This window comes from Sinocyclocheilus rhinocerous, unplaced genomic scaffold (genome assembly GCF_001515625.1).
Source record: "Sinocyclocheilus rhinocerous isolate Xijiao unplaced genomic scaffold, SAMN03320098_v1.1 scaffold1294, whole genome shotgun sequence".
NCBI classification, from domain to species: Eukaryota; Metazoa; Chordata; class Actinopteri; order Cypriniformes; family Cyprinidae; genus Sinocyclocheilus; species Sinocyclocheilus rhinocerous.
In genome coordinates, this window is record NW_015656157.1 from 1,030,962 (window position 1) to 1,055,356 (window position 24,395).

General features: G+C 37.9%; 2 protein-coding genes and 1 pseudogene across 3 annotated transcripts; 1 reads left to right on the forward strand and 2 right to left on the reverse strand.

Annotated features, from left to right (window-relative positions):
- Positions 1 to 1,693: 1,693 nt before the first annotated feature.
- LOC107719564 (SHC-transforming protein 2-like) lies at positions 1,694 to 19,897 on the reverse strand. 2 transcript variants are annotated; one of them, XM_016527010.1, is made up of 16 exons: positions 19,821 to 19,897; positions 17,394 to 17,427; positions 15,476 to 15,525; positions 13,476 to 14,232; positions 9,643 to 9,713; positions 7,562 to 7,622; positions 7,339 to 7,458; positions 6,391 to 6,444; positions 6,231 to 6,282; positions 5,869 to 5,995; positions 4,811 to 4,988; positions 4,449 to 4,527; positions 3,821 to 3,988; positions 3,431 to 3,720; positions 2,514 to 2,672; positions 1,694 to 2,432 (listed from the first exon to the last, which is right to left on the reverse strand). In XM_016527010.1, exons 1-15 carry the CDS (start codon positions 19,892 to 19,894, stop codon positions 2,544 to 2,546), a joined length of 2,244 nt encoding a protein of 747 aa, XP_016382496.1. In that variant the 5' UTR covers positions 19,895 to 19,897; the 3' UTR covers positions 1,694 to 2,432; positions 2,514 to 2,543. The 2 variants fall into 2 exon arrangements, with proteins under 2 accessions (XP_016382496.1, XP_016382495.1); XM_016527009.1 differs by having other exon boundaries at positions 2,507 to 2,672; positions 15,476 to 15,528.
- On the forward strand, positions 19,361 to 20,554 carry LOC107719566 (cyclin-dependent kinases regulatory subunit 1-like). Its single transcript, XM_016527014.1, has 3 exons — positions 19,361 to 19,577; positions 19,846 to 19,973; positions 20,132 to 20,554. Exons 1-3 carry the CDS (start codon positions 19,513 to 19,515, stop codon positions 20,173 to 20,175), a joined length of 237 nt encoding a protein of 78 aa, XP_016382500.1. The 5' UTR covers positions 19,361 to 19,512; the 3' UTR covers positions 20,176 to 20,554.
- A 1,687-nt stretch (positions 20,555 to 22,241) lies between these two features.
- The window catches only part of LOC107719568 (outer dense fiber protein 3-like protein 2), a 4,857-nt pseudogene continuing 2,703 nt past the window's right edge, over positions 22,242 to 24,395 (reverse strand).

The following is a 24,395-nucleotide window of genomic DNA, read 5'->3' on the forward strand; positions in this document are numbered from 1 at the left end:
AAATTCAGCTGCTGACATACTTTACACAAGAGCTTCATAAGTGAAACTAGGATGCAGTAAGAATGAATAAACCCCAAGTAAGTGGAAGGACGTTTTTGAAGTAAAAAATAAAAATATTTAAGGCACTGGAATCTTCTTTTTGGATAGTGGGGAAGACAAAGAAAATTAGTTTCTTTATACACTGTAGTGAGTCAAACTCTTCTTTTTATATAACCAGAATATTTGAACATTTATAGAGGCAGGTTTCTTCAGAAAGCAGCTTTTAGGTTGAAATAAGATGGTTTGACATTACAAACTACTTATTGAAATGTATAAAAATGTTTGTGGTTGACTTTTGTGTCCAGATCAACAGCAAAAGTATATATATGAGGACTTTGAAGGTGCATTCAGTAGCTAGCTAGTGCTAGCATTGCTGTTCGTGTACTTAGCCACAATGGTGTTAAGTGCTTTTTCTTGTCATCAAATCTTTCCACTTTGTGTATGTCAACATGGTTTGCACTTGTTTTTTTTCTTTGGTCGTACAGGTAGGAATTCTTCTGTTGTCTTCACTGGGAGAACACAATAATACGTTTAATTGTCTAATTTTCACTCTTCGCGTCACCAGACTACACTTCGCTACTAGCATATCTATAGGATTGTGAGGATTCTCTCACATTTTAGGGTGTGTTCACATTGAACATCAAAATTGCAGTCATCTGCATAAGAATCAGTGCAGTATGGAATTTTGCATGAGGGACGCATTAATGAATTAGTACCAAAATTTTGTGGGAAAAATTTATGATTGTCAATAGCGTAGAGATGTATGAAGCACATAAGTCATTTTTAAACCAAGCAGTTTTTTGTTGGTCAATCTGCATGACCAGAAACCCATGTGGGGAAATGTGTGCACGAATTTAAATGAATATAATTATTTGGGCGAGTAGATTACATAGAAAATCAATGAAAAGACGCAAATAGATGTGAATTCGCAATTTGCTGTTCAATTCGCAAATTGCTGCTCAGTTGCATCTTCCGCAAAAGTTGAAAAATTTTTGAGCGGGAAATTAGCATTATGCGTTGTCGCGCAAGCCAATCAGCGAAGAGTTTATTGACATGTCTGGTTTGATACGTCTGGTTGTATCAGAAAATGGAGGAGAGCATTATTATGTTTATATTCGCGCAAATAATGCAAAAAACACCCCGCGTGTAATCTAGAGTGAGTAACCTAAATTCACTTCGCTTTTGGTGTGCACACACCATTACACTCTCACATGAAATTCCTGATCGTACAGATTCCTATTGAAATGACTAGATTTCGCCCGCTAATTTTGGCGAACTTTGGTAAATGTCTCGCACCTTGAGGTGAAACATTTCCCCATGGAAATTTTGCATCGTATTCAAGATTGTTACGTAAATTGGCAGCTTGTTTGTCAGGTGGTAGTTGATCAGGTGAATGGATTCCTATTGAAATGACTGTACTTCACCTATGAAAATTCGCTGAACCTTGGCAAACGTGACCACACGCTGAGGCTAAATATTTCCCAGCGCAGATTTCGCATCTGATTCAAGTTTGTACGGTTGCAAATTCGCCACATTTAACAAAAAAAGCTGCTTAGTTTGGAAGTGACCTCTGAATAAGCGGTGCTTCATCCATCACTACACTATTGATAACGGACAGCAGACCTTCTTTGTTTTTTAATCTTATGTTTTGCTAATGTGACCGTTTTTATTTGATTTTTTTTTTTTTTTATTGGCACCAAATTACTGAATGCACCTTTAAACGAAACTGTGCACATTGTGGGCATTTGTTTGTGACTAAACACAGAAGAGAAATGGAATATTTGTGAAGTATAATGCATGTCTGAATCACTAAGTTTTAAAAAAGGGCAATATCACATGAGAACGACCCAAACATTTGGTCCCGAGTTCATAAATTAAACATGTGCATTTGACACGACTGCATTAGTGCGACTGAGCTTATGAGCTTTATATAACGTCCTTAACAAATACTGAATCCTGAGAGCAAACCGTTGGTATGCACAACACAATGATGTCCAAAGTCTCAGAGGTGACCATCAGAGAAGATCAGAGCCACGGTTACTCAATACATCACATTTAGAAACAGCTCACTGACGACGAGTGCTCGTATGGATGTAAAGGATAAGATGGTTTGTCTTATGTGTTTCTCCTAAGTTCACATTTCAGGCAATGCCAAGAACAGTCTGCTGGGAAACTCAGTGATCACAAGCACTTTATTTCCCAATGCCAAACTCTCAGTTGGGGTCTTCTCTGTTGAAGAAGGTGTTGATTGAGCAAGACATGCTGAAAGCTGTTTGTGGTCAGTGCCGAAGGAACAGCGATATCCCACATGTCCCAGTGGAAGCTCAGAGTCTGTTTAAGGCAATAGTGTTATTGGGCCTCTAGATTGGCGGCACAGGTGACGGCTATGCACCCTAAAAAAAAAAAAACAATACTATAAATCACCCAACCAAAAAGCTTTGATAATCTATAGAAACATACCACAAACCTCTTACCATGTACTCTATATGGGCTTCAAATGGAGGTCAGTTCTTTCTGCAGACCACCTGCTGGAGGTGTAACTCGCTCTCTGCAGCAACAATCGGCAGCTTGTTTGTCAGGTGGTAGTTGATCAGGTGGCTGATGCTCTCGAAAAGCATGTCTTTAGTCCGAACCTAATGAAAAATGAAATGAAAATGAAAAACAGATCATATAAGTAAAATGTGAATTCTTGTGGTTTAAGGGTGTTTTCATAATTGGTTTGATGGTTCAAAGTTTGATTATTTGGCTTTGCGAACTCAACTTTTTCATAATAATAATAAAATTTTCTTTTGTTTTAAATTATTTTTAACTATTTTTTAATTTTTCACTTTCATTTTTAGCACATGTATCTGTTCATTCATCAATTAAATATTAAATTATTAGATAAATATTTAAATTAAATATTATTTCAACTTTATTTTCACTGACCTTATTGCTGTATTATGTATGTGCTATTCAAAAAAAATTTTTTTTAGCAATAATAATAAAAATTCCTCTTTTTTTATTTTTCACTCTTCAGCATTTTCATCTGCCATATTTTTGTTATTTTTTATTTTGTTTTGTTTTTCTAAAATAATATAATTGCTATATAAATATTAACATTTATTAATATTATTATTATTATCATCACCAACAGAATTATGACAGTCAAGCACTCATTAATAGTCATTAATTTGCGAATCAGTCTGGATTGCTTTCATACCAGTTGCAAAATATACTTTGATTCCACATACCTTTACACCATACCCCTGATCCTCCTTTTGAAGAGAACTTGGGGGTTTCATTGATTATATTGTGAGTTGGGAAACACCCCTGGAAACCCAACTTTGACATCAAACTAGCTCCTCATCAAAATCTACAGTATGAAAACTGAGCTTGAAGCACCACTCACCACTCCTTCAGGATCCACCAACAGCAGATGTTTGGGAAGCCCACACTGCATCCCAGTCAGCACATACTGGCCCGGGTTAGTGGCGCTGTCCCGCACCAGAAAATCTCCATCTCGGCCCAGCAGATTCTCTGCGTCCCTGCGGCTCATGCGGCCGTGATACCACATCTCCCGCCGCAGCTGGTCCTCTGTGGGGGCCACGGGGGCCCGGCGCCGTGGGGGACTCGGCCACTTGTCCTCCAATACACAAACTCCACTGGCCTCGTGTAGACGCAGGGCGTCCTCAAACGGTCCTGTGAGGTTAAAAACAGTAGGATTTGTAGGATGAAATGACTTGAACACATTAATCAAACATATATATTCTGATAATACAGTCATTTGTTGTGGACTCACTCATATCAAAAATGTCTTTCTTTGGACTGTCGGGTCTACGTCCTCCTCGGGCATCCGCTAAGGTCTCCTTGTTGTCCAGATTCTGGGTGTTTACGTACAGGTGTTCCTCATAATTGCGGCTACCTGGAGGATGGCCGTCTGCTCGCAGGTAACCATCGGAAGTCAAACCTACAAAAGTGACCAAAGAAAAATAAACAGATAACTAAACTCTTCAAAATAAAGGTTCTTTATTAGCATTAATGTATCCATGGAGAACCTTTAACATCTATAGAACCTTTCTGATGCAAAAAAAGTTTCTTTAAGTGGATAAAGGTTCTTCAGATTATTAAAATGATCCTCACACAAAGAAAAAAAATGGTTCTTTTAAGGACTGTTCGCTGAAAGATTCTTTGGGGAACCAAAATGGTTTTTCTATGGCCCTTCAGGAACAGGTTTGGACACCCCTTTTCTATGGCATTGCTGCAAAGATCCTCTTTTGGAACCTTTATTTTTAAGAGTGTAATTAACTAAGCAATTAGTAGGGAACATCTGGAATATCAGACCCAGTCAAAGGCTCAGAAATCACTTCAAAGCACCAAAACATCAGACGAGTAACATAATACTGATGATTAACCACCAGGCGTCTCACTTGAGCTGTCCCAGTGCACTTCATAACACAAGTGGGTGGCAGGGAGGCTGCCTGCATCTCTTTTGGCCGGTGACCCCACCTGAAAAAAATAAGCACAGGTCTGAGATCAGGCTTTGTTCCAGGCATGAGTACAGCACACTTGTATATATAAATATATAAAGATGATGATGATAAATAGATAGATAGATATTTGCCTGAAGCAATAAGCATTATGCTAACAACACTCTAAAGAAGTTTATTAAGACCAGCCTTAGTGAATTCTCTCCACAAACCACAAACCACTTCATGCTGTTCATGACACACATAAAGGCAGCAATAAAATCCACAGACATCTATAATAAAGTCTACATAATAAAGTTTACCTGAGCGGTTTTGCTCTGTGGTTGCGTATGGACGTGACCCAGTAGGCCCGCAGGAGGCCTGAGCCTAGAGTCCACCACTCCCCCAACAGGAGGCTCCTTTCCTGGTATGCTGTTGTAGTAATCGTGCTCAGATGATTCCTCGTCATCACCCCATGCCGACTCCTCTGTTCGTATGGTCCTAACCATTAAATAAAGCTATTTAGCATCTTAGTGATCAGTGAAAAAATAAATGTATATTTAATATGAATATATAAATCATAAATATATTTTAATTCGGTAACAGAAAACAGTTTATCTAGTAGTAGCTACTTAAAGCTGAGGTGACATCTGCCGTTGTTCTGAGTGAGCAAAATCCAGTCATTTTAATAGCAATTGGGAATTTCGTGTGAGGGTGAATGATTTCCCCACGGGTTCAAGTTGGTCACGCAAATTCACCAAATTAACCAACAGAAAGCTGCTTAGTTTGAAAGTGACTTTTGTGTGAGATGTGCTTTATACATTGCTACACTGATTACAATAGACATTTTTTTGTCTGTGAAATTTCACTAATGTGACCGCACCGTTAGATTTTGATATTGTTAGCTTAGCAACATGCTAACAGCACACAGAACTGTTACCTAAGTAGAGCGGTTCACATGAGTCACATTACTTCTATTTTGGTTAGGATGCTGCCTATATAGGGAAGAAGACTACAAGGCAGCCCACTGTGTTTTGGAACACAGTTTATATTAAAGACAAGAAAGCACATGCAACAACTATGATTTGAAACAGACCAAAATGAAAGAAATTATCCATTACTGATGTGACACTGAGCAGTCGTGTGGTTTCTGAGAGCCCCTTAAATGAATTTAGCTTTAAATAACGGCCTGGAATCAAAACAGGATGGCTATATGAAACACAAGCCGTGTGTATCCTGTTTCAACCTTGCGAAAGCTGCTCAGATCTGAAGCTCAACATTAACTGCAGGTGAAACTAGGAACTACCATCATTTTCATGTTGTGATGCATTCAGAAGCCCAAACAGACAATATGGTTTATGCGAAATTATGTGAATCTCACCTATCCATGGTGGGAATGGCTTTGGGCGGGCTGTGTAGGTACTGTTTGAACTGCAGTTCGAAGGCCTGGCCGATGGTACTGATCACATTCTGGGCGAGACCGTCACAGCACTCCAGGATGTGACATGCTAGAGGGACGAGAAAAATGTAACATTGTTCACATGTGAGAAATCTAGCCAAAATAATATGTAACACAAACAAGACAGAAAATCAAATTGAAATAGGATTCTTTGCATAATATGCATGAACAATCAAATATAAAATGAATAAAATATTTAAAAAATGTATATATAAATAAAAAAATTAATACGCATACAAATAAAATGTATTTAAAAATTAATCTAATAATTAATATAAAAATACCTCTTTGATTGACAGGGTCTTTGGCTACATAAGCGACGTAATCTGGTGTATCCTGCAACACAAGATGAAATCAGAGTGAGAATCAGGTAGCATTTGTTAATGGAGAGGAAAATGATAAGAGCAGAAAGAAGAGGCATTAAACATGCAGAAGAGGCCTCACCGAGTCTCCACCAGAGGCGAAAGATATGGACTGCATGGGGTGATGGGCAATCACCTACGTAAAGAGATGAGAGTGAGAAGATGTGGTGTTTCAATTCAAATCAATATTCAGCACTTATAAAAAAAATTTATCTGTCAAGGAACTACAAGAGTTCTGAAGCTACATAAAGGGGCAATATCTTTTTAAATAAATAACTATCCAATAATATATTTCATAATTTAATCCGAGCCCTAATTTTCTGGCACAAAAGCAGTTAGGGTTTCGATTAATTAACTCAATTAGTCAGACTTAACCGACAAATGTATAACTAAATTTAAAGGGGTCATATGATGTTATTTCAAGTTTTCCTTTCTCTTTGGAGTGTTACAAGCTGTTCGTGAATAGATAAGATCCCTAAAGTTGCAAAGACTAAAGTCTCAAACCCAAAGAGATATTCTTTATAAAAGTTAAGACTGGTCCATGCCCTCCTAAAACGCCTCGTTTAAACACGCCCCCACATGTCTATGTCACGATGTGGGAAGATTTGCATAACACCACCCAAATGTTCACACAAAGAAAGAAGGCGTAACTTTATTCTCGCTGTTATGGAGGACTGTTTCCTGATCCTGGTAGAGTAGACTACAATGCCGGCTGTTCTGACTCACAGACTGTAAGTACGTCTTCATATTTAAAGAATTTGCCACTGATGAATCAAATGCGAGTTTTGAGCAGTGTAGAGTAGCGCTTGTTGTTGTTCTTTTTAGCAACATCATATGACCCCTTTAAGCAGCTTAGTCAAAACATAGAACTCTTTACTACAGTGCTGCAGAGGAACTTGATTCAGTGAATCATTTATGAACAAATCTGAATCTATTCATCCAAACCAACTAAATCATTAAAATGAATCAAACTTTCCAAAGCTACACAAGTGAGAAAAGTTGTTTGTTCTGATATGATTTGGAGGCCAACCTGTCGTGTGGTGGGGACGAGTAGACTCAAGCCGTCAATGGAGATGTTGACACCGATGCTCATTCCAGCAAAACGCAGGTTACTCTTCCCCATGATAGACTGGAGGTTTTTATTGGTGGCCTAAAATGGGCAGCAAAACAAACATTTGAATGTCACTACATTTTCATGATTTACGCTTAATAATAAAAAAAAATTACAAGACAATGACCATTTTCTCTCTTACTTTCTTCTTCCAGGCAGCTTTTCCTCCGGGTACAACTTCACACAACCTGTTGATGGACTCCCTGTGTTCACACACACATTTACAAAGATAAAGAGAACTATTAGAGTGGTATTACCAGATATCGCAATCTCACATATCTGGAAAACCCATAATAAACAATTTCCCATGTGTATCAGTGTGACCACAGTTTGAAAATGAATGAGGAATGAGTGTGAGTCTAAGAATAATGCTTATTCAAACCAGGTCAATAAAGAGGGACTCAGTGTATTTTAAGTGCATAAAATAATAAACAGATAATAATAATAAAAAACAAAGAAACAAAGCAAAGAAAAAAAGGCAAAACCAACCAAAATGCAATAAATAATTAAACAAACAAACAAATACATACATGTATGTAAATTAAACAGAGCAAAAACTGCAATAAAGCAAACCAAACAAAACAAAACAAAATAAAACCAAAACAAAACAAAAAAACGAATTCTAAAATTGTTGAAAACACTTTTGAAAACCCCTAAACCTTGGCAATAGTGATGTACACCTAAACACGTCTAATCAAAACTGTGTCATTTGTGAAACCATATCAATGACTGTGGAGCGTTTGGCACAGGGGCACAGGGGCACATGGGTTGCGAGGTCAACAGCAGCTGAGTGACTTCGAAACACCAGCGTACTATCAAATAACCCATTAATATTTTAAAAGTGCCAAGGACTTTTCAGGGAAAGATTTGCAGTTCAAAGTGTTATTTTAATAATTTGCATTTGGGTGTTTTTGTTGCAAGATTATGCGCCTGTGTGTGTTTTGCTTCTTGGATCTTATAAAAAATAGCTCACTGGCCACACTACATGACAATGACAAATGAGAGAGCCCACCCACACTCCCTCTTTCCCCGGAGCGCCGCAAATCAGCTGATTTACAAGCCATCCGTTTCTGCTGCAAAATAGATTCTGGCTAAATATGCAGCCTGTTCCAAGCATTCCCATTATAACCATTATAATGTCATAACAGACTGCCACTCTCTACTCAAAACAATCACTCTTCTCCAGTCCTCCGTGTTTATCAACTCTAACTCCACCCCATGCAGTCTGCATCATCTTGGGCCCCAGTAGGCCTCCTCAGTCATTAGTGGGAGCGGTTAATAATACACGGCTGTGTCACTCCGTCTCCATCTCGCCTGTGCTATCTCCACTTTAAGCCCATCGTGGGCCGTGGGGTTCGGGTTACTACTGATCGATGAGCAAGGGCAGGGAGACGGACTCCGCTGTTGCCCTTGGGAATCTGGAGCTCCACCCCACTGTCCCCTACAAGAATGCACATGCTTCTACACACATAAATAAATATATACATAAGAACTAATGCAAGCTTGCTGACATATGAATGAATGCACACTTACATACATGCAAACATGATTTGGCACACCAAAAATGAGCTGCAAAATGATAATCTATTGCTTCTGTGGAAAGTATATCACTCAAAAATAGCATAATGTTCATTCGTCAATTTATAAACAGAAAACATTCAAAATCATTCTCAAAAACAAAACAAAACTAAACAAAAAGTTACAAACATGGAAGCTGAGATATTTGTGATTTTAAAAAATTAGAAAACGCTAAAATAAACAAAGCAAAGAAAATAATAAAACAAATACATATGAAATAAACAGAGCAACATCAAATAAAATAAAATAATAAAATAAAATAAAATTGCGAGTTATAATAGTTAGAAAATTCTAAAATAAAAAGTTTGAAAATTGTAAAATAAACAAAAAGAAAATTTAAAAAAAAAAGAATAATAAAATAAAATAAAAATCAAGGAAATTGATTCAGCTCAGCAAAGCAAAAATCAAAAATCAAAAACAAAAAGCAAAACAAATCAAATCAAATCAAAACAAAAAGAGGTGAGGAGCGTAATAAAACACAAATATATATAATAATAATAAAAAACAATAAGCAGAGTGAACCAAAATAATAACATCATTTTGGGGGGTGTGGAGGGGTATTTGTGTACAACTAAGAAACTACTAAAAATATTGTTCTTAAAACTTATCTAGGTTTAGTGCAATCCAAACAAAAAACACTTTTACCTTGTGACTTGTGTCCTAGTGCTGAAGTCCAAAGATCTCATTGATTTCAGAACCTCAATGCAGCCCATGTACTGCAAAATAAAAAAGAACAAAAAAAAAAAGAAAAGAATAATTAGTTTTAATTTCCCAGAGGTCAACATTGATTCATGGAAATATGAATCTAATTCCTGTTGGCTAGAGCCAGAGTCCATGATTTAGTTGCTGAAAACAAAAGCAACAATTGTCTCTCTCACACACACACAAGGATAGTTTAAGCACATTCATGGCAGCAGGGTGCATCCAGTGTTGTATACGCACCTTTAGCGTAACGGCGCATAATTACAGATAAATACTAAGTGTATAATTTCAGCAAGACAGCTTGTTCTCAGCAGTTCTGAAAAAGACAGCATAATAGCTGTGCTGGGGAAGGTAATTACTGCAAAGTGTAAGGAGATTGATGGCAATAACCGCATCATGGCTGGTGGGGGTGGACTGGGTAAGAGGTATTACTGCAGTCTGGCCCTTCTGGGATGTGGAAAGTGCTCTGACGAAGGTGTAGGGGAATATCCATTTAGCAGTTAGTCACTCACTAATGCGTTCAAAAGGGTCGCAGGAACATTGCGCAAGATGCCCACCCCCACATTGACAGTGCGACATACAGTGGTGTGAAAAAGTGTTGGCCCCCTTCCTGATTTCTTATTTTTTTGCATGTTTGTCACACTTTAATGTTTCAGATCATCAAACAAATTTAAATATTAGTAAAAGATAACACAAGTGAACACAACATGCAGTTTTTAAATGAAGGTTTTTATTATTAAGGGAAAACAAAATCCAAAACTACATGGCCCTGTGTGAAAAAATGTTTGCCCCCTTAAACCTAATAACTGGTTGGGCCACCCTTAGCAGCAACAACTGCAATCAAGCGTTTGCGATAACTTGCAATGAGTCTGTTACAGCGCTGTGGAGGATTTTTGGTCCACTCATCTATGCAGAATTGGTTTAATTCAGCCACATTGGAGGGTTTTCGAGCATGAACCGCCTTGCCACAGCATCTCAATAGGATTCAGGTCAGGACTTTGACTAGGCCACTCCAAAGTCTTCATTTTGTTTTTCTTCAGCCGTTCAGAGGTGGACTTGCTGGTGTGTTTTGGATCATTGTCCTGCTGCAGAACCCAAGTTCGCTTCAGCTTGAGGTCATGAACAGATGGCCGGACAGTCTCCTTCAGGATTTTTTGGTACACAGCATTTATCACAGCAAGTCTTCCAGGTCCTGAAGCAGCAAAACAGCCCCAGACCATCACAAATAAGAAATCAGGAAGGGGGCCAACACTTTTTCACACCACTGTATGTCTGAATAACAGTGTTGTGGTTACGGATGCTTACAGAGGATAATCCCAGATCATTTTTGTTGTCTTAGGCTTGGTAAAGGATTTCGGAGGCTTACACCCACCTCGACCCAAAGCACAGATCATGTGGCCTACAGTTGAGTCAAAGTGGTTACATAGTCATTACAGTTAGAAACATAAGTTGGAGTAAAGCACTAACTTAAAGGGATAGGTTACAGCACTGGAGCCCATTGACTTCCAGAGTATGTTCCACAGAATAAAGTCATACAGGTTTGGAATGACATGAAGGTGAGTAAATGAACTCATTTTGAACTACTGAGTGAACTAAAACTTTAAGACACTAGTTCTTGCTGTTTTTGTTCCTGAAATCAACATCCTCTGTGTTTTCTTCTTCAACAAATATAAGAGAGCTTTGGGGAAGTCCCAAGAACTGATTATGAATTTGAAACTGTACTGTATGAATATAGATCAGTCGCTGTAACACTACATTCACGCTTTCTGCACTCACTCCTTTTGTCTTAAAGGGACAGTACACCCAAAAATGAAAATTTCCTCATTTACTGACACTTATGTTGTTCTAAACCTTTCTTCTTACTTCTCTGGAACACACACACAAGATATTTGTTTAAACAAAAAAAGAATTGCTTGGTTATACAATAAAAGTCAATGGGGTCCAAAATAAATATAACATAACATAACATAACATAACATAACATAACCTTGGGTGTACTGTCCCTTTAGTTAGTTTAGTTGTTTTTTTTTCCAGAGTATATCTTAACACCAGCCCATTTCTTTCCAAGCGAGCCATTGCAGAAATCTTAACTAGATTAGCCGGCAGCGGGAAGTCTTCAATCAAGTGTGATTAGACTTCTTCCTTTTATATTTTACCGAAACTCTCATGCTTCCTCTTCTTCTCAAAGACCTCACTGACTCTCCTCATAGCAAAAAAATATATATATATCACAATAATACACCATCCACCACTACAACATGTGACATCACTGAATCGCTTGATCACACCTATTTCACCTAGTTCACACCTAAGACAGGGAAGGCACAGGAAATGTTTGCACTGGAGGAAATGACCAGTGAGGTTATATAAAAGGAGAAACTTACAAAATCTGTGGGGGCTGCTTTTAAATTTCTGTTTCTTGTAGTCTTCTGTTCTTATAAAGTTATTTTGTTCTCATCTAGGAATGACTCGAATTAGTCTAATCTTGAAGAAACAACTTATTCACCAATGTAAATACAGATTGGTATTTTTAAAAAAGACTTTGAACGCTTTTACGTATCTAGCCGCTAGCATTTCATCGCCCCAGTAAGATGAACAATAAAAGAAAATGCAGGCCTAATCTAAAACCTCTTTGTTTGTGGTGTACCAATGTGCCACAGCGTTATTTGCCTAACAGCCCTCCCTCCATGCCTGTTTCCTCTGCAACACATGTGATACAAATGACTGTGATTAAATGTAATTGAATAAACGAATGAATGGTGCCAGTGTAATGCAATTAAGGAGTGTGCGCAGGCCTAGTCTGGGCTGTTGGAGAGAGGGTCGTGTGGTTACAACACACGGCTGGGTGGAAGAGAGTGCAGGGTGGAGGGGTGAGAAACTGGGTTGAGGGAGGATCGCTGTTATTGACGTCAAATAGTCTGCCAACATTTGTAACCCTTGATTCACCAAGATGCAGCCCAGAGCAGAAGATACTGGCTTATAACCACAACATCTACCAAACTGCAAGAGTAGTTAGCCTTTAGTAGTTGGTTAGCCTATTGTCAAAATGTTATTACAGACATTTCTAGCAAAAGTAAACAAAGAATCAAGCATATTGTGAATAAGTTTTGAATGTTTTTAATATTCAACATGAGCTAAAAAAAAAAGGTCAAATTGAACATTCTGCCTTAACTTTAATTGCAATTTCATTATTATTCCTAAGCGAAAACACATGCAAATAAGGATCTGTATTGAAGGGAAAATTCAGGAATTGCACAAAAGTCCATCTTGGGATCAAATATAAATTTTATGAACAGCCATCACTCATCTTCAGTCATAAACAATAAGACACCCCTCCGCCTCCCTTCAATTCTAGTTTAGTTGTTTACATCTGCAGTTTGTATACCCACGCCTGCCCCCTGCTCTGATGCAGTCGCTGTACCACACAAAGCAATATATCTGGATTAAATTATATATTCCTCCTTTCTCCTCAAGCAATTGCACCCTGACATAACCAATACACTGCAGAGGATAGAGCCCCATTGTTCTCATATCATAAGCAGTTTTGCCTGAACTCAGCTTCTGAAAGGACAAGATGTTGCAGTTGTTTATACAGTAAGCTGCAAGGGGATATCAAGTCATATAGCTCTCAGCTTCTTCAGAGCTGCATAAGATGGTGCAGTGAATGTAAATGAATGACTATTGATAATGCTACAGAGTTGACACCGCTGCAGAGCTGCAAAACAACATTAGGCGGAAAGCACGTGAGATTTCGAGATGATAAGTAGGTGACTCACCCTGACGATGTACGAAGCCCCCGTGCTGCTGATCTTTTTGTCTGGGTGCAACCACCCCTGCGAGGGCTTGTTGATGAAGCTGCCCTTCTGGGTGAAGTTATCTCCCAGCCACATTCCCTCCACCCTGGTCCTCCGGTTCATCCCGGTCCTGAAGCTCCCAGGACTCCCCTCAGTGGCCCCTGTGCTGGACTCTCTTGGACTGGCCCTCTGCCTCCTGGCGGCCTGTAGGGAACATGGGCCCACACAAACAGGGTCACAGGAGTTGAACACAGCTGCAAGACTAGCCACGGGACCACTGGCGGCAACCGCCCCCCCTGAAGCCGCAGCAGGGGAACTATTGGTCGGAGGCGCCCTGCCGGAATCCTTGCTGGAATTGGAGCTGGAGCTGCTATTGGACGGGCTACGACTGAGCAATGAATTGGAGAACTTCCAATGGGGCATCTTAGGAATGAGCATGCAGAAAGTGGTGGTGCTGTCCTGCTCGCCGTCCAGCCCGGGTGAGTCAGCCAGCACCTGGGCCGAAGGCGGAGGAAGGGCAGCAGTCTCCAGGGGTGGCAGCTCCAAGCCAGGCGTGGACGAGGAGGCCACCGGCGTGGCCACCACCTTCCCGCTCATGGCTAGGCTCTGCATCAGGTCGTCGGAGGAGGTCACAGAGTCGTTCCGGAAGCGGCCATACTTTGGCTTAAGTAGCATGCCCGGAGGAGCGGTCCAGAGCGGAGAGGACAGTGTGGGGAAGAGGGAGGGGAAGGGGGGATGGCTAGGGAAAGGGAAAAGGAAAAATGCAGAGGAAGCAAAGGAGAAATCCACAAGGTTCTGTGCGGACTGAGTCTAGCCCTGCGTCCTCTCTGTCTCTCTATGCTTTCTGACAGTTGCTCTGTCCCTTACTGTGGCTTGCTTAATCCCTCCCTCTCTTCTTCATTCCCTCTCTCTCTTTCTCTCTCAGCCCAGCTTCCCCCACTCTCTTGATGATGTCAGTGTTATGGTCTGTCTATTAGCTCTGCCCAACCCAGCTGCGTTCAGGCAACATTAGCTAATGCACATCTGCCTGAGCACCTCCTTATAGCATCTTGCACTTATTAACCTACACACAATCTGATACATACAAAGCCATTCAGTCCTGCAGCTAGCTACCATACTTTCTCCTTTCCCAGCTTAGGCTGATTCCTCAGAAAGGTGTAAACACTGGCGCTATCAAAACATTACTATTTTTTTAGCATCCCGACAACTGGCCCAACAAGAAAATACTGGTGTGAGTCTAAAATATCAATTATTTTACTAGTTCTGTTTGTTGAGGCTAGTAGTGCATAAATGACACATTTCACTGTTTATGCCATGAGATGAAGTTTTGGCTTGTTAGCATAGCTCTGATATTCCCTGCTGGTGAATGTTGTAACTACATTGTTTGGCAGCAAAAACCTCTTTCTCCGTAGCTATCACTAATAATTTGTTACATTATAGTAGATGTTTTATAGGTACACAATTTCTTTTTGAAGAGAGGGTAAGTTCACCCCAAAATTAAAAAAAAATTTTTTTCATATATTTAAAGTCATTAAGGTCCAATGTTGTCTGGGCCCTAACATTCTTCGAAATATCTTCTTTTGTGTTCCACAGAAGAAAGAAGGGCATGAGGGTGAGTAAATGATGACAGAATATACATTTTTGGGTGAACTATCTTTTTAAAAACATGAAATGAGCTTATAGCTTTAATTATTTGTTGCCTTTCATGTCACAGATCAGGATTTACACTAGTGAAATGCTTTCTTTGGGATTTATATAGACATCAATGATTAATTAAAGCAAAAAATAAAGACCTACTGTACAACATCTCAGATAGTAGCTTGATATTTACATTTACATTTAGTCATTTAGCAGACGCTTTTATCCAAAGCGACTTAGATACATGATACATGATACACAGCATACATACAGTATATGAGTACTCAAGATGTCAAAGCATCATTTACACCAGTTATTATATAATAAATGAACTTTTTAAATACCTCACAACAGCATAACTGGCTTCTCCATTCACACGGAGTTCTTCATATTGCTGCAGTATGGATTATAAAACAATTTTTGAGACTGTCTCTGGTCTGTCTCTCGCTGTTGAAGTCAAGAAACCATCTGAGTTGTCACATTTAAAGGACTTGCGCAAGGCGCTGTGCCTGTTTGACAAATAGTCTCTTCCTTTTACTCTGACGTCACTTTTTTCGCAACTGCCCAAAAAAGTAAATGCAAAGACTCCACAAGGCCAAATAAACAGGAAGCACTAAAATACTCTATATTCCGTTACCGTTGCCTATGTGTACAGACTATTTTGGTGGAAACCTCAGTTTTGTGGTGTTGACAAAGCCTTTAGCTTGCTTTATGACTCACAAGTGCCTTTTTTTCAAGTGTTACATTTTCCTAAATCAACATCTCTTGGGTGACCTCTCAGAGGTGTTGTGCAGAGATTTTGCTGTTTTTTCCATTCGTTACACTGCACATGTAGCTGGGGTAATTTTAGCTTCAAGAATGGGGTCACCGTGACCATTAGCAATTAGTGAGAGTGCACGTTCAGGGTCACGGTCTGGATCAATATCTTTGTTATGAACAAAACCACAGAGGAGAACATAAAAGCAAGACAAATGAAGAAAAAGAGAAAACAATATTACTTAACTCATTTACTGTCTGGTTCTCCTCCGGGAGCCATAAATGCTCAGTTCTGGAGCACTCTGACCCTTTCTTCATATTTCACTGTTTCCCATAGGATGCACCTGTCTAATCTAATCTGATCTAATCTCAGATCTTAGATTAAGTAGATTTAGGGAGTTAAATATGAATTGTCACACTTCTCTAAAATCAACTACATAGATGGGATCTTCGACATGAGGTTCACCAAGGCGTACAGTGAGATCCCAAACTGCAAGATATACATATATATATATATATATATATATATATATATATTTAATAAGAGCATAAAAATCATTTTATAACCATTTCATAACCATTATATAATCATTTTATCACAGAAGCATTCTGACATAAGACAGTTACATATATTCCACAAGAGAAAATATTAACTTAATTTATACATATTATTTTGTTGAAAAGTCTGCATACCTCTCAAGCATTCAGAGCATTGAAAAAAAAAATTTGGTTTAAATTTTTTATATATTTTTTTTATTTTAACTCTTATTTAAAAAAGTAGGGTTTTTTAAATTACATGTGCAATTGTACAATAATATGAATCTAAACACATTTCATTGATTTCTTTTTATTTGATATTTATTTTTTCGAGGCGTACATTGCCGCCTCAAGCATTCACAGCATTGAAAAAAAATTAGGATTTAATTTTTATATATATTTTTTTATTTTAACTCATTTTAAAAAGTAGGGTTTGTAAAATTATGTGTGCAATTGTACATTAATATGAATCTAAACACATTTCATTGATTTTTCTTTATTTGATATTGATTTTTTTTATTTTTAATTAAAACATTTTCAGATTTTTTTTTTTACTTTGAGACTAATACTATATTAATTGATTACAGCATTATCATTAGGCTAACAGCATATATTAACAAAAAATGTAAAAAAATTAAATTAAATAAAAAAAAAAAATCGTTATTATGTGACTTCTCAAGAATATTTGAGTTAATTCATGAATATCCTGTAAAAAATCTGCTGTAGCATATTATCATGACATTAAACATCAAATTGTGGTCAGCGTGGATGAAGGTGCTATATTAATATTTTCTTAAAAATACCACCAAATTAAAATACATCTTCCACATATCAGACACATACCACATCCTCATATAAAGCATTTGTAGCAATGCATCACAAAATACTATTAGATTTTTTACTAAATATAGTAATGTGGAGATTAAAGATTAAAAATATAGATAAAGAGGAAAGCCAATCATAACTCACCAAATGCTGTCTGCTGCAGGTTGCAATGCCAGCCCTACATCAAGCAGCAAAGAAAACATGCAAAAATATGTATTTATATGTAGAGGAAAGCTAAAAGCACATAAGAGTCGCGAGGTGTGAAGTTTGAGCCCAGAGAGTGAGAGAAACCACTTGAACCAAACCAGGAACACACACCATCACACACCTCCTGCAATGACATGCCCAATCAGTTACTGGTTTTCTGGTCTAATGCACTTAACACAAATGTCAATATTTGCGAAGTTGCAAAATGCTTAAACACTCTATACATTTAAGTGTTTCCAAACATGAAAATGATGATAATAATGGTTGATGCTAGCTGCTAAGAGTTCCTGAAAGACGTGAATTGTTTAAGAGTATAAAATGTATATTTTATTCTAACAGACTGTTATATATCGTAGCATTAAAACATGCACAAACGCATTCCTCATTTGAATTCACATCTTGAACAAAAGGTATTACGTGTTACTTGTGAAACGGAAACTTTGTAATTCATTAACAAAAGAGTCACTGAAGTTAACCTTTGGTTAAAGTTCTAGCAAGCCTGATTTGTTTTTTTAAACAACAATAGAGTACCACATAAAAAAGGAATAAATCTGAGAAAAAAAAGAAAAAAAACAGTGGAAGAAATGTGTTCAGAGAAAGTATGATCACTGGATAGGCTACACAACATGACACCAAAAACCACTATGTATACTGCACCAAATAAGCCGTATATTGACACATAAACTGATGACTACAACATTAAAAGATAAAATACAGACAGTAAAGAGGCTTTCTGATGCCTTGCTGCTCTGCTTGATTTTGTACTGCAACAATATGTGCTCGTTGAAAAGGTCACAGGAACACTGTGGTCAAATCAGCAGCCATGACATTAAATGTTATACCATTTGAAAAAAAAAGGGGGAAAAAAAGACGCAAAAAAATGGAGCAAACTTCTGCCACCTCAAACGACTCAATATGAAATGTGGTCATTTTTGTATTTTCGAACGTTCAAAAAGATAACTTACCCTGTCACGACTTTTCATGAACAAAGCTTGAAATACTAACAGGAACTTTTTGATTTGGTGAAATCTTGTTAAAGCACTTCTTTCATACAAGAGTTGCTTAACTCATCCTTTTAACACATGGTCACATTTTCTAGCTTGATAAACTTTTAGTTATGTGTTACGTCGGCGTTTTGCTCTTTGCAAACAGTATCGTGTGAATATCTTGTCACATCATTTTCTAGTATCCTTGCACTTCTCGTGTGAAGTTTTAGGTGGCTTTAAATGCTTGTGACAGAGTTAAAGTTAATAGTCATTTTATAATCACACTGGTCTGATATGAACAGATATGACATTTAAATCATGACTATACTTGAAATAGTGTGTTTTGTAATGTTTATTTCAGTGAAATACTATTCCCCTCAGACTTCCACTGGAAAAATAAGATTTTTATGAACTGAGGGACGGACGAAATTACTTTCTGTTGTAATACAAACTTGTATTTGACCTTAAAATAAAAGTATTTTGGTTTACTGTATATTTGTAATGTTATAGCTATGTAAAACCCAGGATAATACTAATAATGTGAAGTCTATAATTTGCCGTTTGATCATTTGATGTCGAAAGTGCTGTCAAAGACATTTTGGAGTAAAGAAAAGGTTAACACATTTACCACTGTCATATATCACAGAAGGTCATCAAAGAAAATTAGTGCATAGTCTAACTAGCCTATATAAAACACACTCTCTTTAGCATAAACACCACCCTTGGGTTTCACACTTCTGTCCCACACTTATATGTTCACACGGTTAAACTCACCTACATAAAAAAATAAAACGAACAAAGAAAAAAGCTCTACAGTTGAAAAGAAAAACATTTTCTTATATTAAAAACAAGGACACAAACAAAACAAGGCCAGTAAATATCGAACTAGCGCTGTCAAACGCAGCAGGCGTGCGTGGAGGGGGCGGGGCCTAAACGAAGAGCGGCTCACTCAGCCTATCAGAAGCGAGCGAGGGACCGTTTGAGTTCAAAACTGAAGCGGCGCACTCAAGAAAACACCGTGAGCGAGCTTTCCGGGGAGATTTCACTTTGGTTTTTAGCATTTAACCACAATGTCTTCATCGAAAAAGCAGATTTACTATTCCGACAAGTATTCTGACGAGGAATACGAGTACAGGTGAGGAATTTCACTCGTTTAACGGTTCACTTCACTTTCGAGTTAACGCGACACTTAATAATGACCGTTGTAATGACATTTGGCTGGGTCAGTTTTAAAAAAAATCTTTAAAACATCCGCAAGTGATTGAAGACGGTCTGTTTAAAATGTATTTTCCGAGTTCTGTCGTCCGAACAGCGTCATATTGCCTGACAAACAGTTTGAAGAGCTGTTAAGTATTAAATATTAGTCAGTCAAACTAACATGTTGTCCCTCTCCTTCCTCATAGACATGTTATGCTTCCCAAGCAGCTTTCCAAACTGGTGCCGTCCTCCCATTTAATGTCAGAGGAGGAATGGAGAGGACTGGGAGTCCAGCAAAGTCAGGGCTGGATCCATTACATGATCCATAAACCAGGTTAGTAGATACCTGGAGACCAAGGCTGTGTTTAAAACCTACTTTGACAGCTTAATTAACGTTACTGTCTAGGTAAGCAGCTCTGTAACTGGTGAATGAAATGTATCCAAAAACTGCCTGTTATTCTTCTAAACCTTAATCCCACTCTTTCTGTACAGAACCTCACATTCTGCTTTTCCGAAGACCGCTTCCCAAGGAATGAAATGTCAAGATTGTCATCGGAAGTTAAACTACTTGGTTGACTCTGACCATGCATGCATTTCTTTCCATACGTTGTGATTTGTACATAAGTTTTATTATTTGCAGATCTATGGTAATGAAATGTTACTCCTTCCCATCCCCCTTTCATTCGGAGATCTGATGGCAACAGGAGCATAGAGGGGAGCGGGCTGCATCCTCCAAAGTGTTTTCTTTAGATCTGCACTTAAGTTACGTAAAATAAGCTGGATGGTGTTTCAGGTCTAGTAATCGCCCCTGTCCTGAATAGAAGGAATAGTTTTTGTTGTACACTACGATGCTTTCTGTTGCTCAACTGCTGTTGTTAACATCTCCATTTTGTATGTTGAGCAGTCAACGTTTGTTTGTTCCTCTTTTGTCGTTTACAAATCAATAAATATTATTTTTATTAGCTCACTTGCATTCTAATTTGTAGTCAGTGTAATATGGCTTTAAATAATGTACATGATGAATATTTGCATGTTATGCAAAGCAACAGCAAATATTCAGAGTTCTCACTAGGAATTTTTTTTTTTTATTGATATCACACTCAAAAAAATCTAGCTGATATTTTTCTCTTATACAGTGTATAATGTAAAAATTATCAGCAAGATTTTTTGTGAGCATGATACAGTGTGAACAAAAGTTTATGAGCCCCTTAGAATTTTCTATATTTTTGCATAAATATTACCCAAAACATTGATCCAGTGTTACATATCTGTGCAGGGCGAAAGTATGTGAATCTCTGCTTTCAGTATCTGGTGTCACCCCCTTTTGCAGCAATAACTGCAGGTAAACGTTTTTTGTAACTGCTGATCGGTCCTGCACAACGGCTTGTAGGAATTTGAGCCCATTTCTCAGTACAGAACCGCTTCAACTCTGATGTTGGTGGGTTTCCTCCTATGAACTGCTTGCATCAGCTCCTTCTGCAACATTTCAATTGGATTAAAGTCCGGACTTTGACTCGGCCGTTCCAAAACATTAACTTTGTTCTTCTTTAACCATTCTTTGGTAGAACGTCTTGTGTGCTTGGGGTCATTGTCTTGCTGTACGACCCATTTTCTCTTGACATTCAGTTCTCGGACAGATGTCCTGAAATTTTCCTTTAGAATTTGCTGGTATAATTCAGAATTCATTGTTCCATTAATAATTGTTAGCCGCCCTGGACCAGCTGCAGCAAAACAGGTCCAAACCATGATACTACCACCACCATGTTTCACAGATGAGATATGGTTCTTATACTGGAATGTAGTGTTTTCTTTCTCCAAACATAACACTTATTTAAACCAAAAAGTTCTATTGTGGTCTCATCCATCCACAAAACATTTCTCCAATAGTCCTCTGGTTTGTCCACATCAAATTAACTGCTAATCTTAGAGATTCACATACTTTTGCCACTCACAGATATGTAATCTTGGATCATTTTCCTGAATAAATAAATGAGAACGTATACATTTTTGTCTCTTTTGGGTTATATTTATGCAGAAATACAAAATTCTAAAAGGTTCACAGATTTTCAAGCACCGATAACAATAGGATAATTGTAACCGGGGGAATTTTAAATAATTATAATACTTATAATAATTAATTATAATAATAATAATTCCATAATATAGAGCTTTGTAAGAAAAACAAGGCTATGGAAATTGTTTTTTGTAAATGTGAGCTCTGTAAAATTATTTGTATTTTTTCCCCCCCAGTAATTCGGAGTCACTTGATAAGTCACTGAAATTTTTAAAATCTTAAAATTATGGTTAAAGTTGATATATATGCTCACTTTTAGAATATTTAATTGACTACAAATAGCTCTTTGTAAGCATGATCTCGATCAAATTATTTTTAGACAAAAATAATTTTATTTTTAAATGATTCTGAGCGACCAAAAACAGTAATAGAAATTCAGTGGTCGAATGGTGTGAGAATGCTGAATATTTCCATCTGAACATCAGAGTTCATTATAAGACAAATAGCAAACCATTTTAAACATGCAATGAAATTTTTCAAACTAAAGACAGAAAACCTATATGTAAAAACATACCCTTCAAAATACCACTAATCTACTATTAAAGGGGTCACAAACTCTGAGTGCCTGATCCCTAAAGAGAAAGCAGGAGGTCTGGACTTGTGCACCGTCACTCTCTCTGGGTTACGACTTCCAGGATCTGGTACCACTGTGGACTCCCTTGCAGCAGCGTGTCTGCCCAGCATAGAGAACGCCGGCTGCCTCGGGAGGTAGACACTGGGATCTGTGCGGTTGTATCTACCAGGACCTGGAGTTTTAGATAAGTCCTCAGATGGACCCCCAGATTTGCATCTCCCAGAGATGCTGTAACTAGCACTGGATGCTTTGGTCAAAACATTGGAGCCCATGAGAGAAGGGAGGGTGTATTTGTTAGGGGCAGGTATGGTGTCCACGGAGCGATACTGTGTTCGATAGCCCATGGTGTGGGATGACGGTTTGCAATGGATGCTGCACAGAGAGGCAGGGACTGTATGCTCCTGGTCCAGGGGTGGAGAAGATAGATGCTGCAAATGTCAGATACAACAAGGGTTAGGAACTGTCAAACTCAGTCAACTCATTCCAGTGAAGTGTTTCCTGGTGGTTTCGACATGAAGTAGTTTGATTGACCAGTAAATAAGGAACCGTTTCAACAGAGTGCCACTTCGAAATAACCAACTTACCTTGACTTTCCATCCTGCCATGTATGGAATAGGCAGGGGTGCCGTCTCTTTCAAAGCGAGTCAGTTTGTCATCGATATGATATTTAGGCCCTGGACTACAGTCAATGCTATGCACTGTACAATCAAAGCAGAATAAACAAAGCATTATACAGTGCACAGCATAAATGAGTACACCCCCTCTGAATAAATATAAAAGTTGTATTTTCTTAATGATCATTAATATAATTCATGGAAACATGGCAAAATTGAAACATATTAAACATATACTTAATAAAAACAACAAAATATATGCCAATATTTTCTGTAAGATAAGTAAATTAGCCAATTTTGTTTAAATGAAGGATTGCAGAAATGAGTACACCCTAGATTTAATTCAGAAAATGTATAATATTCTAGTACTTAGTATGTCCTCCAGAACTTAAAGTATACTGCTCTGACCCTTCTTGGCACTGAGTGTACAAGTTCATGACAAATTTTCACATCTGTGCTGTTTAACTCCTGGAGGACGACCTCCTTAAATGCCCTGGTCTTTAATGGGGAGTGTTGCTCAGCTCGTCTCTACAAAATCTCTCACAGCAGCTCAAGAGTGTTAAGATTGAGTGAAATACATGTCCACTGAAGGATGTTCAACTCAGGAGAATGAATATCTTCATTGTCATGTAAAAAAAAAAAAGCACAACAATGCAGGGAATGAGAAGAGGGTAGCATCTTCTGTTTCAAGTTTTTGTATCACATCACACAGTGGTGTGTGAATTCATGACAGCGTTGATAAAGCACAACTCCCTCATACCTTCAGCACTCATTCATCCCTATAGAAGAGCTTTACTACCACTGAACGTCACTGTAGGTACCAAGCACTTCTCTCTGTACTCCTCCTCTAGCAACACCAGAACATTTTGGATGCTGTTAGATCCGAAATGATTGAATTGGTCTCATGAGACCAGAGTATGGATTCCCAGAAGTCTATATTTTGTAAATATGGGCCCTGGAAGAGGTTAAATGAGTTTATTTTGCTTTGGCTACAGTCGGTAGTTCTAGTGGAAAATTACAATACTATATATATATATATATATATATATATATATATAATTAGTGCTGTCAAAATTAGCACATTAGCGCAAGCAATTATTTTTTTCAGTATAATGTGCCAAAAATATTTAACGCAATGGGCTAGTTATAGTGCACAGCATAAATGAGTACACCCCCTCTGAATAAATATAAAAGTTGTATTTTCTTAATGATCATTAATATAATTCATGGAAACATGGCAAAATTGAAACATATTAAACATATACTTAATAAAAACAACAAAATATATGCCAATATTTTCTGTAAGATAAGTAAATTAGCCAATTTTGTTTAAATGAAGGATTGCAGAAAGGAGTACACCCTAGACTTAATTCAGAAAATGTATAATTTATAATATAAATGTATAATCGTGCGCTTTGCTTGGCCATTTGTTGGGATAAACAGGAAAGTGTGTCCAGCTGAATTCAATTTGAGTTTTGTTAAACTAATTAAAAA

Coding starts and splice junctions, on each gene's coding strand:
- LOC107719564 (XM_016527009.1), bottom strand. CDS start 19,894: ATGGGAGGACGGCACCAGTTTGGAAAGCTGCTTGGGAAGCATAACATG. Junction 15,529..17,393: donor CCTGCAGCAGACAGCATTTG/GTGAGTTATGAT, acceptor TAATCCATACTG/CAGCAATATGAAGAACTCCG. Junction 6,445..7,338: donor TCGTCCCCACCACACGACAG/GTTGGCCTCCAA, acceptor CTCTTTACGTAG/GTGATTGCCCATCACCCCAT.
- LOC107719566 (XM_016527014.1), top strand. CDS start 19,513: ATGTCTTCATCGAAAAAGCAGATTTACTATTCCGACAAGTATTCTGAC. Junction 19,578..19,845: donor GACGAGGAATACGAGTACAG/GTGAGGAATTTC, acceptor CCTTCCTCATAG/ACATGTTATGCTTCCCAAGC. Junction 19,974..20,131: donor TTACATGATCCATAAACCAG/GTTAGTAGATAC, acceptor CTTTCTGTACAG/AACCTCACATTCTGCTTTTC.